The 15783-nt window shown below is 37.0% G+C and overlaps 1 protein-coding gene across 3 annotated transcripts in view; it reads right to left on the bottom strand.

Annotated features, from left to right (window-relative positions):
* LOC117418250 (TATA-binding protein-associated factor 172-like) overlaps window positions 1-15783 on the bottom strand; it is a 44905-nt gene that overhangs the window by 26421 nt on the left and 2701 nt on the right. The window contains exons 2-13 of one of the 3 annotated variants that reach the window (XM_034031075.3): window positions 14316-14439; window positions 13511-13625; window positions 11759-11902; window positions 11152-11357; window positions 10153-10286; window positions 8040-8169; window positions 7268-7336; window positions 6892-6981; window positions 5913-6008; window positions 5045-5221; window positions 3922-4062; window positions 2742-2866 (exon numbers count right to left, since the gene is read on the bottom strand). In XM_034031075.3, the coding sequence (XP_033886966.3) occupies window positions 2742-2866; window positions 3922-4062; window positions 5045-5221; window positions 5913-6008; window positions 6892-6981; window positions 7268-7336; window positions 8040-8169; window positions 10153-10286; window positions 11152-11357; window positions 11759-11902; window positions 13511-13625; window positions 14316-14439 (1551 nt within the window). Of the gene's footprint in view, window positions 1-2741; window positions 2867-3921; window positions 4063-5044; window positions 5222-5912; window positions 6009-6891; window positions 6982-7267; window positions 7339-8039; window positions 8170-10152; window positions 10287-11151; window positions 11358-11758; window positions 11903-13510; window positions 13626-14315; window positions 14440-15783 lie in introns of all 3 variants that reach the window. The other 2 variants (XM_059035798.1, XM_034031076.3) reach the window with 2 other exon arrangements.

Here is a 15783-nt window from a genome sequence, read left to right as displayed (position 1 = left end):
CCGTTTGAGTGCGTTAAATAAATGCAGATCATGGAAAATAAATAGAAACCTTGTTAAGGACTTAAACAATTAGACAACGTTGTAGACTATTTAACGTCTGTATTAAAAACAAAAAGTATTCCTCACACAGGCTGCTATTACAGTACAGTCACTTTTGAACAATAAGATCCCAATGTTCAGAGGTTTATGGTAGTGAAACCACAAGCATAGCAGTAAATATAGAATTGATCAATTTCAAAACAAAGTTCTGAAACCTGAAAATGGATTGCTTTACTGTGTAAAGGATGTAGTCACTACACGACACAACAGGCTCGATTCTGATGAAACGAGTGCAATCACAGACGCAGTGGTTAAAGTCAAACATGTCTGCCCCATAGGGCGTGGCTTCTCAAAGTGCGATTCTGATCAAAATAAAAACCCAGCGCAAGTGTGTTTAGTGGCGCAGTGACAGCGCCCAGCCAATCAATGCTGAGTAGGTTGGGGAATCTGCTATCCAATCAGGGCCAGGCAACAATCCCTTTAAGAGACAGAATGCGCTTGCGTCACCGCAAGGCTCCGTTTTGAATGTTGAAGTGGCGATCATGTCGAGCGGCAGTAGCACAGAGCAAGAACAACCAGCGCAAGTCAGAACAGCAAGTGGTAGGCCACTCGCCGAGAGAATACGTAAACCATGCTTCACGACACAGGAGACTGCTATATTAACAGAAGAGGTAGAGATACGTAGGGCAATCATTTGTTATTTATAATAATTATACAAGGTACATTATTTCATGGCATTGACATTACTACATGTAAAGTGTAAAATACTTACTACCGTACTGTAGCAGCAGCTGATTCATTTTGTAGCGGGACATGAAGTGCCGCATCACGTTCCCTCTGAGCTTGTAATGTACTAGAGTTTCAATATAACCAGGGCTTTAATTCTCATGGAATATTTCCCGAAGCCCAGCCGTCCCCGTCGCCCAAAGTTGCTGAAACTAATCAGACTGAGTGCAGTTGTTTGATTTCAACTCGTCATTCAAAACGGAGACTAGTTGCTATAGTATTGTGGTTACTGTATTTAACTTCAAACACTTCAAATAAAACGTGGAAATGGTGTTATAAAATGAAGGGGAAGAAAAAAAAAAAAGATAACCTTTTTGGTTCTCTTACTACATTCCATAACAAAGTCACAACAAAAAATATATAATATATAAAATCTATATAAAAATCACTACACAACAATTCCAGCAAGTTGGACACTGTTTAAGCAGACATTTCAGAATGACGGGCTTGCCTTTTTTCTGAATTTCTGTCCCATGAGATTCTGGCTCGCTCTAAAGCAGCAGAATGCGCTTTTGACCCAGATAGCCTTCCATAGAGATCACTATGTGTGCGCGTGCATGATCTGGTTTGTTTACTTTTAAATAAATAGAGGCTCGAGCTGCTGTGTTGGTCCCGTAGTTTTTTAATATAACGAGCAACAAAAGAAACTTACCACTATTATAACATTTATTTTTGAAAAAAAAATAAGGTATATAAAACGGATATTGACAAAATGTTTTTGGTTTCTTTATAATCACTTGATCATTCATCCTTGAGCATGACACGCTTGAGTGACTATGACTGAAGCATATGCACTTAAATACCTAATTCAGGGCTTGAATTTCATTTGTGTGCTGGGGGGATTTCCCCCCTATAGTGCAGCCAATGGGGGAGGGGGGATTCCAAAATTTTTAGGGGGGAATGGCAAAAGAAAAGGCACTTTTGCATATAAAAAAAAAACCTCTCCATTGCTTTTGCCATTGCCTGACGTGAAGTTTTTTCATGCAGCAGAAGAAAAAGGTACTTTTTTTTTTTTATACACCTATTTCCGCCTGTTTTTCATGTTTTTCATTTATGTATGTTTAATGAAAAACCATAATTTAATAGGCATACTATATGTGGTAGATGGCTCAAAAAAAACAAAAAAAAAACAAACACACACACACACACACACACACTACACCATTGAACCTCAATATAAAATTAACATGGGGGTGCAGCTGAGCTTCTAAGCTTTCCAACGATACTGCTCCTTTCTGTCTAGCTGCTACGGAGCTATAGGCCCAAAACAAAACCTAAGGTGGCTTTTACGGTGCGTGAGTAGTATGTGTGTAACCTTCGGTGCCCTGGCGTCCCAAAATGAATGGGCCGAAGGTTTCTCACTGATAATTTACCCTCAGTCAAAACGGCAAGTTTCTTAGTGTCTAGAAATATGTGATACATATGGCATCACATATATATCATGATACAGATCGTATTGTGACATCTTATTTTACACAGAAATCAAACGAAGGGATAAGCAATATTGGTGATATTTAACTGGCTGTGCGTATTTTGCTACAAACACTTCTAACAGACTGCTCTTGTATTGGCTAGTTGTGGATGCACTTTGAGGATAAAAACTTCAGATTTAAAAGAAGAATACAGTGGCTTCTTGACAAGCTACTTCACCAATCATCAGGGATTTGGGGCACAGAGAAAATAAATGCAATGTGAAAACCAGCTAGAGCAGAAAATAACCAGATTGGCAGGGATATAGAAGCACAGCCTGTCATATTACATAATATGATTAAGCGACACACCAGTACATACGCAGTTACTGAATGTAGCTTTAAAAACACCACAAACAACCAAATGCAAATTGAGCCTAGTCTCTCCACATCAATTTTCATTTGAAAGCCATTATTCAGAATGAGAAATAAGGAACCAGGACTCACCTGCACTGTCGAATCTGAGGGTACGTTAGTAGCGAGGACAGCAGGGTCATGATGCTGTTTGTTGAGGCTGTGAGATCATCCAGTTCCAGCAGGGCATCCCATAGTGTGTTTACAATGAAAGGTACCTACAAAACACAATGTAGTTTTCCTCAAATCTTCCACTACCTGAACAGTTATACATAGTTATATAAAAATCAAGAGTTTAACAGTTTATAGCCAAATGCAATCCAGCTATAGGTTAGGAGTGCACAGTATATCCGGTGGTTGCCATTTAAAATAAAAACCCTAAAAATAAAAATCAGTTACACATGTTAAATATACGTTTTGTGGTGTTATAGTCTTAAGACTTCTTGTAAACAAGATGTTCAATGTGAATGGGTTTATCCAGGTAATGTATTTGTAAAAATGTTATGTACGTTACATAATGTACAGTATTAGTGCCAGAACAAATATTTGACTATTCAAACAAACATTGCTTAAAATTATTATTATTATTTATTTATTAGCAGACGCCCTTATCCAGGGCGACTTACAATCGTAAGCAAATACATTTCAAGTATCACAGTACATGAATACGTTTGTAGTTGTTCCTGTAACAGAATTAATAAATGACCATCCAAAAAGAGATCATACAAAAGGGAAACCGATATCTGAAATAAACCCCCATTGATTCTACTTTAATACCAATTAGAGATTTCTTTACTGTAATCACCAATTATAATTGTTTTCATATCATTCAAAATTAAAGAATTCATACTTAAAAAAAAATTGTCCCAGCACTACAAATGTATTAAGGTTGTATTGATATATTTTACAGCAATGAGCAAAAGTATTTTTGTTTTCAATGCTTGCCTGTACAGGCTTTATCCTGTATAATACAGACATACATCCTGCAGGAGGCATTGGCTACCTCCTCCCTAGATACACCTGTTGGAACCGTTGATTTTACAACTTTGAATGTTGTAATACGGATATTTTTTCATGGATGTGTAATCTCCTCCTCTGATACATTTAATAAGAGAGGAGTCATATCCTGGAATCAAACCCACTGTAAATGCAAATAAAAAAAGTTTCAAGGATTTTTGGTGTCAATCAATTGAGAGAGATCAGTTGGAACATTTATAATAAAAAAGCTGCCTGGTATACATCACATGCTCCAAGATGTGTGAATTAAGCTAACCTTAATAGCTTGAAGATGTACAAGACCGTCCACGACTGGAATCAGTGCTGCTGCGGCTACTGCCCTGACATCATCATCTAGGTCCTGCAGCCCCTCCGTGATTGCAGGCAAGACTTTCGGTAGTAACGCACCAATCAGGTCCTGGAAGAAAAATCAATTAAATACATTTTAAAACCACCTGGATCACACACACATATTTTAAAACCACCTGGAAACACACACACACACACACACACACACATTCCCCACAGCAAACACACTTTATAACGACTTGTCATTATACTAATACTCATCCACACCCTCAACAACAGAAGATAAAATAAAACACACAGAAGACACCTGTACACTTTGCGGCTATTGTGGAAATTTGTCTGGGAGAAGGTAGCTAATGATCGGTATCAAGAGATATAGGACAACCACCATGTGCTGTGCATAGCCGACACTTGATGTATGAAGTTTCACTGCTACAGGCAGTTCTGGGAACCATTTGAGTTGCGGAAGGGTTAAATTGTCAAGATCAAATAAACCGCAGAAGAACACCTGCTCCACCTGAAGAACATTACAAGAGGCCACTTGACTTTCAATCCACCCTGTACATTAATGGTCGTAAGGGACTCTTAATTTCAAACAAGAGCAGTTTATGAATTATTTGCTGCTACTCATATCGTGGTGCTGAAAAGTTAGTTTAAAACATTGTGCTACAACAAAAGCTGCAACGTTGGTGGAGTAACGCAAGGGTAAAGGTAATCACGATTCTGTATCAACCCACTGCAGAAAATTGCATTGTTACACTTGTTTGTAAAAGGCAAAGAGGTTATTCATGGCATTACAGTACAGAGATTGGAATCTTTGGGTGACTTTAATACTTCAAGGTACTTTAAACTGTCAAACCAAGATATTTCATTTCTGTGATATCCAGCTCAAACCACAATCAGCTGAACATTAACTTAACACCTCTTTGGCAGCCCAGTGTTCCCAGGCAACAGCACAACTTCCTGGATATATCTATCATTGGAGCAGCCCCATTAAGATTTAACAAAGGAGATAACCTTAGTCATTCTTTCCACTGGAAACTAGAAAACACGTACAAGCACTCCAAATATGTAAGAACATGTTATGTTACCTGTCGCACAGCCAGGGCATATTTTATGCCAAGAAGCCCGCCATGCCTCACCTCCCACTGTTCCTCTGTTAACAGTTTCAGGAGGGTATCTACAGCGTGTTCAACTCCACGCTCGTTCATGTGCTTCAGCGCGACGCCTAGGGTTTGAGCACAGGTCTCTCGTACAGGTGCCACAACCTATTTAAAAAAAATAAATAAATAAAATAAAATTATTATTATTATTATATAATAGTATGCCTATATATATATATATATATAAAAAAAAATCAAAAGTAAATATACAGAACCACAACGAATACCAAAAAGCCAAAGCCTATATTGGTGGTGGTAGTGGTAGTAGTAATAATAGCAGGTGGTTTAGTGCAACGCAATTTTATCTTCCTTTTGAAGCAGGGTCGATCTGCCTGACAGAAGCAAATACACAACAGGCATATCAATGCCCTGGAAGCTTGTTACTGACACTTCCATCCAAGCTTCTCTGGATTGAACCGTCAAATGTTGATTAGAGCAAATGTTTCTTCATCCCTACTGCAAACTAGCTCATGGTGTGTCAAATCAACTAAAATAAGGCTAAACAGAATAAACAGAAATGTTCCTTGCAGTGAAACCTTCATACAGACTGGGCTGTTTGTTACTTTGTCGGCTTACGGACGGCTGTCATGCATTTTGTCTCGCTCGACCCGAATCCAGGTCGGGTAGGAGTGCCAGTGTGAAAGGGGCTTCAGTGTTTGGTCTTCATCATCCGGAAACCAAAAAGTCAGCCATGTTAGGTCACAGGTCAAAGTGAACCGTTAGATTTTGCCTGAGGAGTTATACAACTTAGTGCAGACGCCTGTATATGCACCTGCTGTGAGGGTTAAAGTCTCACCTCATCAGAAACAAAGTCTCCAAATCTATCAAGTGCAAAGATGCACAGAAGTCTGATGACGAGGTCTTCTAACCATTCCTGGTGCTGCTGCTCCATCTGGGATGAGAAACACGTAAATACATTGCTTATTAAAACTAAATACTTAAAACAAACATACAGGAAAGACAAGTGCGTCATTGTATCATATTATACTTGAAAATCCAATGACATCTTAAAATATATTTACATAGGCATCAGAAGTTTTATTTTGGGGAATTTTGTAAGAACATTACAAAAATTCATAACAGATGCCTGCAGACAGCTCTTGAAGCTCCCAAATCAGAAGCAATAGCTTGGCTTGCCAATCTAAGCAGTACACCCACCACCCTCTGTGTGAAAGTGCCTCCAAAGCGCAGTGTTGAATCGCTCTCCACTCAGCATCAAAATGTGTCCTCTGTTGCTGTGCCAAGTTTGAAGTACTGACTGGGGTTGACTTTGCTATTCATTTTTAGAATTTTAAAAACATTGATCTTTCTGTTTAAGGCTAAATAGTTCAGATTCCTGTTTATAACACTCAATTTTCGTTTCACTTGGGTGAAGTACATTTTCTTTGCCACAAAAAAATTAAAAAAATTACACTGGGTGACAGGTAATAGGGTCCCATTACCTGCTGTAATATTGTAATTCTGTAAATGGGGAGAGACAAAACCATAAGTGTTTGCAGGGTTATGGCAAGATTCACCAGAGCCAAAGTAAAATAAAGTCTTAAAAAAAACAAAACAGCAGCAAAAAAATAAAAAGAAATGTGCAAATGAGAAGCAAGGAAATGGTTTATTACAGCCTCACACCTGAGGTTGTAGCTCCGACAGATCCTTTTTTAATTAAGACACAAGAGATGTTAATTGTTACACTTGCACCAGACTTCTCCGAGAGGAACAGAATACCTAGAAATAATGTTAAATACCGTATTTAATAGCAATCCCCATCTTGCATGTCATACCTCATCTAAAGTGCTGTCAATCAGTTTTCCACCACCAATACCATGAGACTTCAGTATCTCCCTGAGTCCAGTTCCTGCACCATGTCGAATCTAAGGATAATGCAACAAACACAATTAAAAACAAGGTAAGGACAGAATTAAAGCTGCAAATCACCAGGTTTTTTATCTGGTTATTTTGATCTACAGATTTGAGAAAACATAACTAACCTCTCGTACACAGGACTTGGTACATAAATGTATATAAAGTAGTATTTGTAATGCTGATGCGATCTTACTGCTGTCTGTTACAGACAAGTTTGCAACACTGCCATCTGTTAGTGTGCAAAAGTAGTTACAGGTTAAATGTTCAAGCAATGATGAACGAGCAAATCCTTACCTCCCACGATGGATTAAAAAGGTCATTGCAAAGCTCTTCACAAAAGCTCTCCAATGGCCATTCGTTAATCTGTGATCAAGAAAAAAAAATGCAATCACATACAATGGTTTTGCCTGCACTTGAAATCACCAGTTTTAATATTGTACAATTAAAGAATTATCATAAAATACAATGTTAGAATAAAATAAATGCACCATTATCACATTATGTTGCATTTAACAAGGGTTCATTTTGTGTGGGATGTTGGAGCGATAGGTCACCGCTTGCTGCATTACCACAGCGCTTCCTGATGAAACAGAAAACTGTCCACAAAACAGGACTCTCCCCTTTCACTGGTTAGACAAACTCAAGATACCCATAGCAGACATCATTTAAGAAAAATTACCACATTCAAAAATCTCTGAACTGAAATGTGTACTTTTGGGCTTTATCACATTCATCTGGTTTCACAGACCCTGGTTATCCTGAAAAAACTAAAATAAACTTTGTAAATGTTATAACAAATATTTTGACATTGAGAAAGACTTACAGGTTTTTAGTATTTCTGAAAGTACCACTATTTATTTATTTTTGGGGGGATGAAATCACTAACCATGACTACCTATCCTCCACATCCTAAGGCATGATTAAAGAAGAATGGAAGCTAAGCTTCCAACACTTACATTAAGTATTCATTTTTAATATTACATTTTTTTTTTTTTTTTTTTTTTTAAGAAGTTATTTTCTGGAACGGAGAGGCAAGGAGAATGACATCAAGTCATTTTTCACTCACCTCATCAAACAGGTTCGAATTATCAGGAACATTATCTATTAAGACTTTGGAGTCTGTTGCCGGTTGCTCAATAACAACATTCGTTGTTTTCCTTCGTTTCTCCTCAGGCTCTCCATCAAAACTGTCATTACTGGGGGGGGGAAACCTCAAGCTGGTTAATTAAAAGTAGATTCAAATGATATTTTGTTATATTTATTATACTGGCCTCTCAGTGGTTTCTAGGGTTCATCTGTTTTTAGTAGCTTTGACTAGAGTTCAGGAGCAAATCCTGGTTTCCGGTTGCCAGGTTCATCCATATACATACACAACACAGGCTAGATCAGCAATGTCTCTCTTTGTTTAGGATCCAGGCCATCTAGTGAGTAAAGTTTCCTTTGGTTTGCTGTCAATATGCAGTACCTGTATACCAGAACTGTTCACTAGATACTGCTATTCAGACATTGTATAGCTTGTCTGTGTTATATATATTATATATATATATATATATATATATATATATATATATATATATATATATATATATATATATATATATATATATATATATATATATATTATATATATATATATATATATTACACACACACACACATATATAAATTATAGAGTTAGAACTCAAGAGCAGTTGCTGAACTCTGTAATTTGAAGCCAATTATTGGAAGCCTTTTAGTTCTGATTCTAAGTATAGCCATCTGTTGTATAAAGTACTGCTGCCCTTTGCCAAGTGATTAAGGTCAAATAGGAAATGCTAATTGTATATACCGGTACCATTAAGAAAGCTATTCCGACAAACACAATCAACACCAGAAACAGTTATCATAAAACTAACCATTAACTAAAGTAAATAAAGGGAGAAATCAACTGGAAATTTGCAGCTGACCTACAAATACGCATATTTCTGTAAAAATGACACAAGACAAAAAACAGCACATAACACAACTGCGCACACATTTATTGAATGTAACTGCTTACAATTTTTTCAGGGGCTTATATTTTACAGTTTATGTATTATTTTGACATTGATGAATATAAATTGGTTAACATACCAATATTCTAGGTGAGACGTTCTCAAACATTGTGGTAGAACCCCCCTACCCCCTCTATCTCCCCCTTTATTACCTGACAAACTGAACAACAAATGTAATATGAAAAAGATACTAGATGCCTGCGCAGCTTGCAAAGCCACGCTTCTGCTCAAGTACACCAGACCTTTTTCTTTTTTTTTTAAAAAAACAATTATTTGTATTCATTATCATTTTATTATTCAACCTGCAGCCCATTTGTTTGTCTTATGTTTCTGTATTGCACAATGTTTTGCTGTATCAAGCCACTAGATAGCAGGGGGGGGTGGCGGGGTTGGTTGCCAGCCTGTCTGTGTTCACCAATCCTGGACATGCATTTGTACCCCTAGAATGCTGGAGGGAGACTGGGGTCCAAATGGCATGCCCGGGATTGGTGAAGGCGGATGGAGGGCGTGGTTTATTGCGAAGAGATAAATAGGAGTGCGTGTCTGAGCGCAGTGGTGCAAGTGAGTGACAGAGGCTGTGAGTGAGAGCGAGGGGTAGACTGGAATTTAGCACAGAGAAATAGGTTTTTATGATTTTGTTTTGCTTTGGCATGGTTTTATTGTTTATTTGTCCTGTGCTAATAAACTGCTGAATTCAAGCACAAAGCTACTGCCTGTGTGGAGCCCGCTTTAATTTTACACGCGACATTACAATATGTTATTTTACCAAAATCATATTTTCTAAATATTTTACTGTTTACTAGAAGGGGGGCACAGGAAAAACTAAATCTCTGAAGGGGAGCGCAGCAAAAAAAGTTTGGGAAACCCTGTTTTAAAAGGTTAGCACTTTAGTTTACTTGATCTTGATTTGTGGGTTTTATAACAGCAGCTGTTCTGTGCATTAAATTAAATGCCCAGCTGGTGACGTATTAGCCTCTGGTGTCTGCTTATTGTCCGAATCACTCCAAACTAAATGTCTGTACGTTGCAGTGGCAGAGAGCTGCATCTTTAATTAAACAAGAGGTGGCTGGGAAAGGCACTACGACCATAGGGAGGTATTCCTCACAATTTTAGAACCTGTTCAGTAAAAGACCAACAACAAATTACCTCTTCTCGTTGGAATCTACATCTCTTGATCGCTGCTTGGCAACCAACTTTGCCATCCTCTTCGCTTTGTTCTTTTGCCGGTTGCTCATTCCTGGGCGGAACTCGGTGTCAATTAATTCAGCAGCCAGCATAGTCTGAAAATAGAATAAAAATGACTAAAAGTTGACTTTCCAAACTCATCAGCCTTTTGTTTGTATCCAACAAGCACACACACACAAACGATACAGAAAAGAGCTATAATTAAAGACGTTTGGTGGGGGCAAATACTTCTTGACATATACAAGACATATAATTTGTAAAGGAATCAAAACATAAACACAGTATTTGTAACTTATTTAGGATTTCAAATGTAGTCGATAAAGTGACTTATGTCACAGTACTGCAACAGTGTAGTTGTCGAGATATATATTGGTTCAAATTTTCTTAAAAGTCACTGCCAACTAAGTATGCAGGGAAATTATTAGAGACAACAGTACACTACTGTCACTACATATTGTAATGGTCCAATATAGTGGGTTCTTTAGGTAAAAGGAATATATCAAGAGAGACATCTCTTTTTTTTTTTAAATCGCAAATCAAATGTATTGCTTTTGGTCATGTACCATTATAAGCACCATATAAGGAGGAAGTCTCATTTCCAACTGTTGAATGTGGAGGCACTAAACAATTGCACCATACCAACTTTCACAGAGGGTCATGTAGTATATCTAAGTAATAATGCATTACATGGCTACCAGTGGTCATGAGGGAGTGTTCAACTGTCAAGATAACTTTTAAAAATAGAAGTGTAATTAGTAACCAATTTACAAATTGAATACAGGACAGGTAATAACTGCCTCAAATCTACAACAATGAAACTAGAAAGCAAGTACTACAATGAAATTAGAACACAAATAGCTTCTAATTGCATTGTTGAGTGCTGGACTTCCATTTATTCAATTTCAACATCCAAAGACATTGTTTGTCTTGATATTAGAAATACTAATGAAGTTAACCCACTGTGTGATTCCGTGCAGTTTGACAGCCTGAGGTTCTACCTACAGGTTGCTTATTAGCTGCTGGGCTCTTGGAGGGAGTGTAATCCAGGTCTTCATCATTGAAAAGATCCTCTGTGTTCATGCCAATGGCGGCTCCCATATCAAGGCCAAGTTTCTTCTGCAGCAACTTCCTCTGTCGAGCTAATCTCTCCTTGGGATCAACTTCACCTTTAGAATAAAAAACAAAAACACTGCGGTTTATTGAATGTGTGAAAATTTTGTATTTTTCAAAATAGAGTTGAATCCACTCCCTTGAATCACTTTTAGTGCAATATAAGGTTGTGTGTTTAATTTCGTTACTAAACTGATTAATGAAGCTGGTGCAGTATCATTTCCATACCACTGACATTATCACATTATGCTCCTTAATCATAACACTGAAGTTCAGTAAATGGCCAAACTAGAGGAGAATATGAATATTTCCCTTTTCTCCTAGACTTCGATTGCACCCTTTATGTGCCGCAAAAATAAATTATATTTGCATCTCATTATGCTCACTTTAGAAAATGCAAAGCCATTGTGTAGCAACACACAATCAATATTCATCAGCTCAGAGAAGATCAGGTTACCTGAACTGTCATCCTGGATCTCAAACTCCGCACCAGCTGATCCCAACAAAGAGGCTCCATGTTTTAAAAGTCGCGAGACATCAAATCTGTAGAAACTAAGCCTATCTGAAGGTGCCTCCTCCATGGAACTGTCTAAGCTAGACTCTGAAATGACAGAAAAGATATTTGGAGAAGCAAATATGTGAGCTTATAAGCAAGTGTTATGGAGAATAAGACAGCCCTGCCAAATACTAGTTTGCTGTATTTATACACACACTTGTGATTTTAACGCTCATAAAATGAGCTGTGGTTAGGCATCATGAAAACTTCTCATAGCTCTGCACCTCAATTCTGTTCTGAACACCTGGTCCCAAACAATGTTGTCAAATTATCTTGCTTAGGACTTTTCAAAGTCCACTGGTAGGGATGGGCAGCTATAAAATGTGCATGGTTTGGATAACTGTCAAAACAAAATATCTACAGTTCACATTACATTAAGTAAGCTTCCAATGTTATTACTAGTGATTATTATACATGTGGAGTTTGTACATAAAACAAGATTTCTTCGTTTATCTAAAAAAAGGTTGAATACTGTAAATAACTTTTAAACAAAACTACTTCAAGTTATCCCGCTGTAGTCACTTGTCTCTGCTAATTGAGACATTGAAACTTGCGTTCTGTGTCGTTGAGTTTCCTTCAAAACCATTATCAAAATACAGCATCAGTTCAGACACTTTGCTAAGGCTGCATTCTTGCTTGCTTTAGAAGAATGTTTGCAGTAGAAAAATGCAAAGGCAAAACAGTGGTCATGATGGTGATTGACAGCAATGTAGAAGTGGATGGAATGTTCAAGTGTGAGGCTACAGTAGGTAAGACAGCCAAGTAGTCCTGAGACTTGTTTTGTAAAGGACATTGAATAAAAAGGTGTTTGTATAAAAGTTGCCTTTTCCTTCATAGGAACATGAACATAGCGTTAACTGTTGCATACGATAATTATAATATTTGCAGTGTAGAACAGGAACAGTGTCAATACTGTAATGTACCTAAACCACAAAACCAGTGTACCGACTCACCCCTAACTTAAACATTTGATCCTCGTACAACACATACACTTTTTGTTTAAAAATAAAACAAACATATACAATAGCGAATTCAAATCCATAACCCTTAGATTTTTTGGTTCTTTGCTTGTATATTGTACTTCTATTTGAAATATGCAAAGACAACACTATGAGAAGTTGATGCTGCTCCCCGAGACTATTAATTGTTCAAACTTACTGCAATTGCTGCAATCAGATCATGTGGCCAAAAGCAAAGGCAACAGGACACAGTAGTTTATAGGACACTAGTCGTATTTCAAATATTTGCAGAACCAGAATGAACATATATGAATTCTCTGAAGAGTAATAAGTAGGATTTTAAAGCATTGGTTAGGATTCTAAGGTTAATCTTGGCACTTTGGCTAATTGTATAAATAACCCCCCTCCCACCTCTTTATTGCTGATGGTGTTTTTGACCGTGGGGCGTTTCCTTTTCAATACAACTAATAGAGCAGACTTACAAGATGTACAGTAGTGGTATTAATGTGCACAAATCAATAAAATATAAACATATGTTTAACCATGTAGCAAGTGGACTTTCATCATGCTAGGGATTAACCAAAAAATATATATTTTATATCTACTTTTATAACAAATAAATACATCATAGTGAACTGAAAGGTAAAATCATTACCAAGATCCGAGACATAGATGGATTACAATTATTAAATACCTTGTTTCGGTTTTGGGACAGGATTCCACTCTGGAACATTTTTCACAATGGCTTCTACTGCTTGGCCTGCTGCAATGCGGGTGTCCCAGTTAGGGCTCCTTAAGTATGTTAAAACCTTTGGGTAGAATACATGTGCCAGTTTTAACCACATTGCAATGTACTGCTCTTTACGATTCAAGGGATTATCCTCATTCCTGTAACATCTTATTGCAGTAATTCATTGTTATACATTATTTAAAAGATTCTGCATTCAATTGTATTGTTTTATTGTCATTTCAATAGTTTATAGGGTTATTAGTGAGAGCCACATTTAGAAGAAAGACAAGGATCTAATAAGAAACTTAAACAAAACATGCTAGTTCAGCACAGTCCGAATTAACATTTTGGCTCATACCTTCATCAGTGAAGCCAAAAGGTTTGTCTATTTTACTCAAACCTGATCAAGATTCAGATTACTACTACTATTGCCTATATGTTTAAACTCCGAGAGAGCAACTATATTCATTTAATACATTATTCATTAGCTTTGTTATTACTTGATTTTTTTTTTTTTGTAAATAATGTATTTCTTACTAAACTGGTCCACTCTTTACATAACAAATTGTTAATTACACAATTTAAGAATTTGTTTTTTATACCAACTCGATCCCTAGGTTGTGGTACAAACATTAAATAGGTTTGTAATCATCAGCCTATTTTTTTTGTAACACATTTTAACAAGGAAGTAAGGATTTCCAAAGTCTTTTTCAAACACAGGCATTAATATCATGCCTATTCAGTTAGAACTGGCAAAGTCTGGACTTACTTTAGATAACAAGTTATTCAGCTCATGAGGATGGAGTTTGACCACATCTCCTAACTGCTGTGCTGCTGCCTTTCTCGTCACCGGAGTCGTGCCAGTGTCCAGCAAAATAAACAGGCGATCAAGCCTATTAACAAGACAGACATGTTTAAATTCCCCCACATTTTCTTTCAATAGGGCGGATCAAAAATCACTTTACCTTATATGGGAAGGAAAAATTAGCTGTTGTGCAATAAACCTTATCAGCGAGCAACAGACAGCAGAACAAAGATGCTATTATAGCACCATCTGCATGGTGTATTGACCTGGATGACAAACTGTCAACAAAATCATGTAAATGATTTCTTACTGTATATCACATTATACAAAACTACAGGCTGATGGCAAGTGATGTGGAATAGATAATAACCGCAAAGCAAATAAACTAGGTCAAGACACCATATGTTGGTCCTGATAGGCTATTTTGTATGTGTAATAGAATCGGCGGTTTAATTAGTGATATTAGATTCCATTTAACTTGCTAAACATTTAAAATGTGTTAAAATACTGGAACATTAACCTAAGGAGTTAAAAAAGCCATAATGGTGCTGCTACTTTATGATGCACTGCAACATTAACGTGGATGACTATATATGTGGATGGAAGTAAGAGACTAATATTGAATACATTTACACTGTACATAGCCTATTGTATACCACAGCTGACATCTACATTTGGCCTGCATATCGTTTTTTAGGGTAAATTATTTTAAAAATGTAAAAGTTTAAAGCACTAAACATCTTTATCATTAATTTCAGCTAACAAACTAATTTTGTACATCTTACCCATTTTGCAATTCTGTTAGCTACATAGGTCTCAATGTAGCTGTTTTGAAAGAAACACGTTATAGCACACATGCATTTTATTTTTAAATAGACATCTGGTAGTACACGAAGCTAAAGAAAGCCATCAGTTTGTTTGTCTTGCCTTCCAGGAAGCCTGTTACTGCTTTACTGCCTTGATCATTGCACCCTAGGATTACTGGATGAAAGCCTGTCAGTCAACAGAGGAAAAATCTGGCTAGTTATTTACAGGACAGAAGCCAGCAAAGGGGTGGGGTCAAATGTATCCTCTAGGTGAAACGACCCAGGAAGTGCTCAGCAGTCTAAAAGCTAGACTTGCAAATAGATTTCTTAGTGTAGTACCAGACATCATGTTTTAAAATGAAAATGCATGTTTAAAACCAATGTTTTTTCAAAACTGCACTTTTGAGACCTATATAATAGAGCAAAAAACATAACACTATTTTGTTAGCTACAAATACTTTAATGTAAAATATTCTGTTAAAGTAAAAAGTTAAATGAGATGGTGGGTGTGTACTTCTACCAACTATAAATCACATTTCATCATGAGTTGCCATAGGTGGAGGGCCATGCAGCAGATGACCAAACTACTTTTTGTGTAAATAGATGTATTGCTTCTGCTAACAATT

Source organism: Acipenser ruthenus, chromosome 13, assembly GCF_902713425.1.
Source record: "Acipenser ruthenus chromosome 13, fAciRut3.2 maternal haplotype, whole genome shotgun sequence".
In the NCBI taxonomy this organism is placed as follows: Eukaryota; Metazoa; Chordata; class Actinopteri; order Acipenseriformes; family Acipenseridae; genus Acipenser; species Acipenser ruthenus.
The sequence above is the reverse complement of the archived record's forward strand: the minus strand, read 5'-3'. Positions and strand labels throughout refer to the sequence as shown.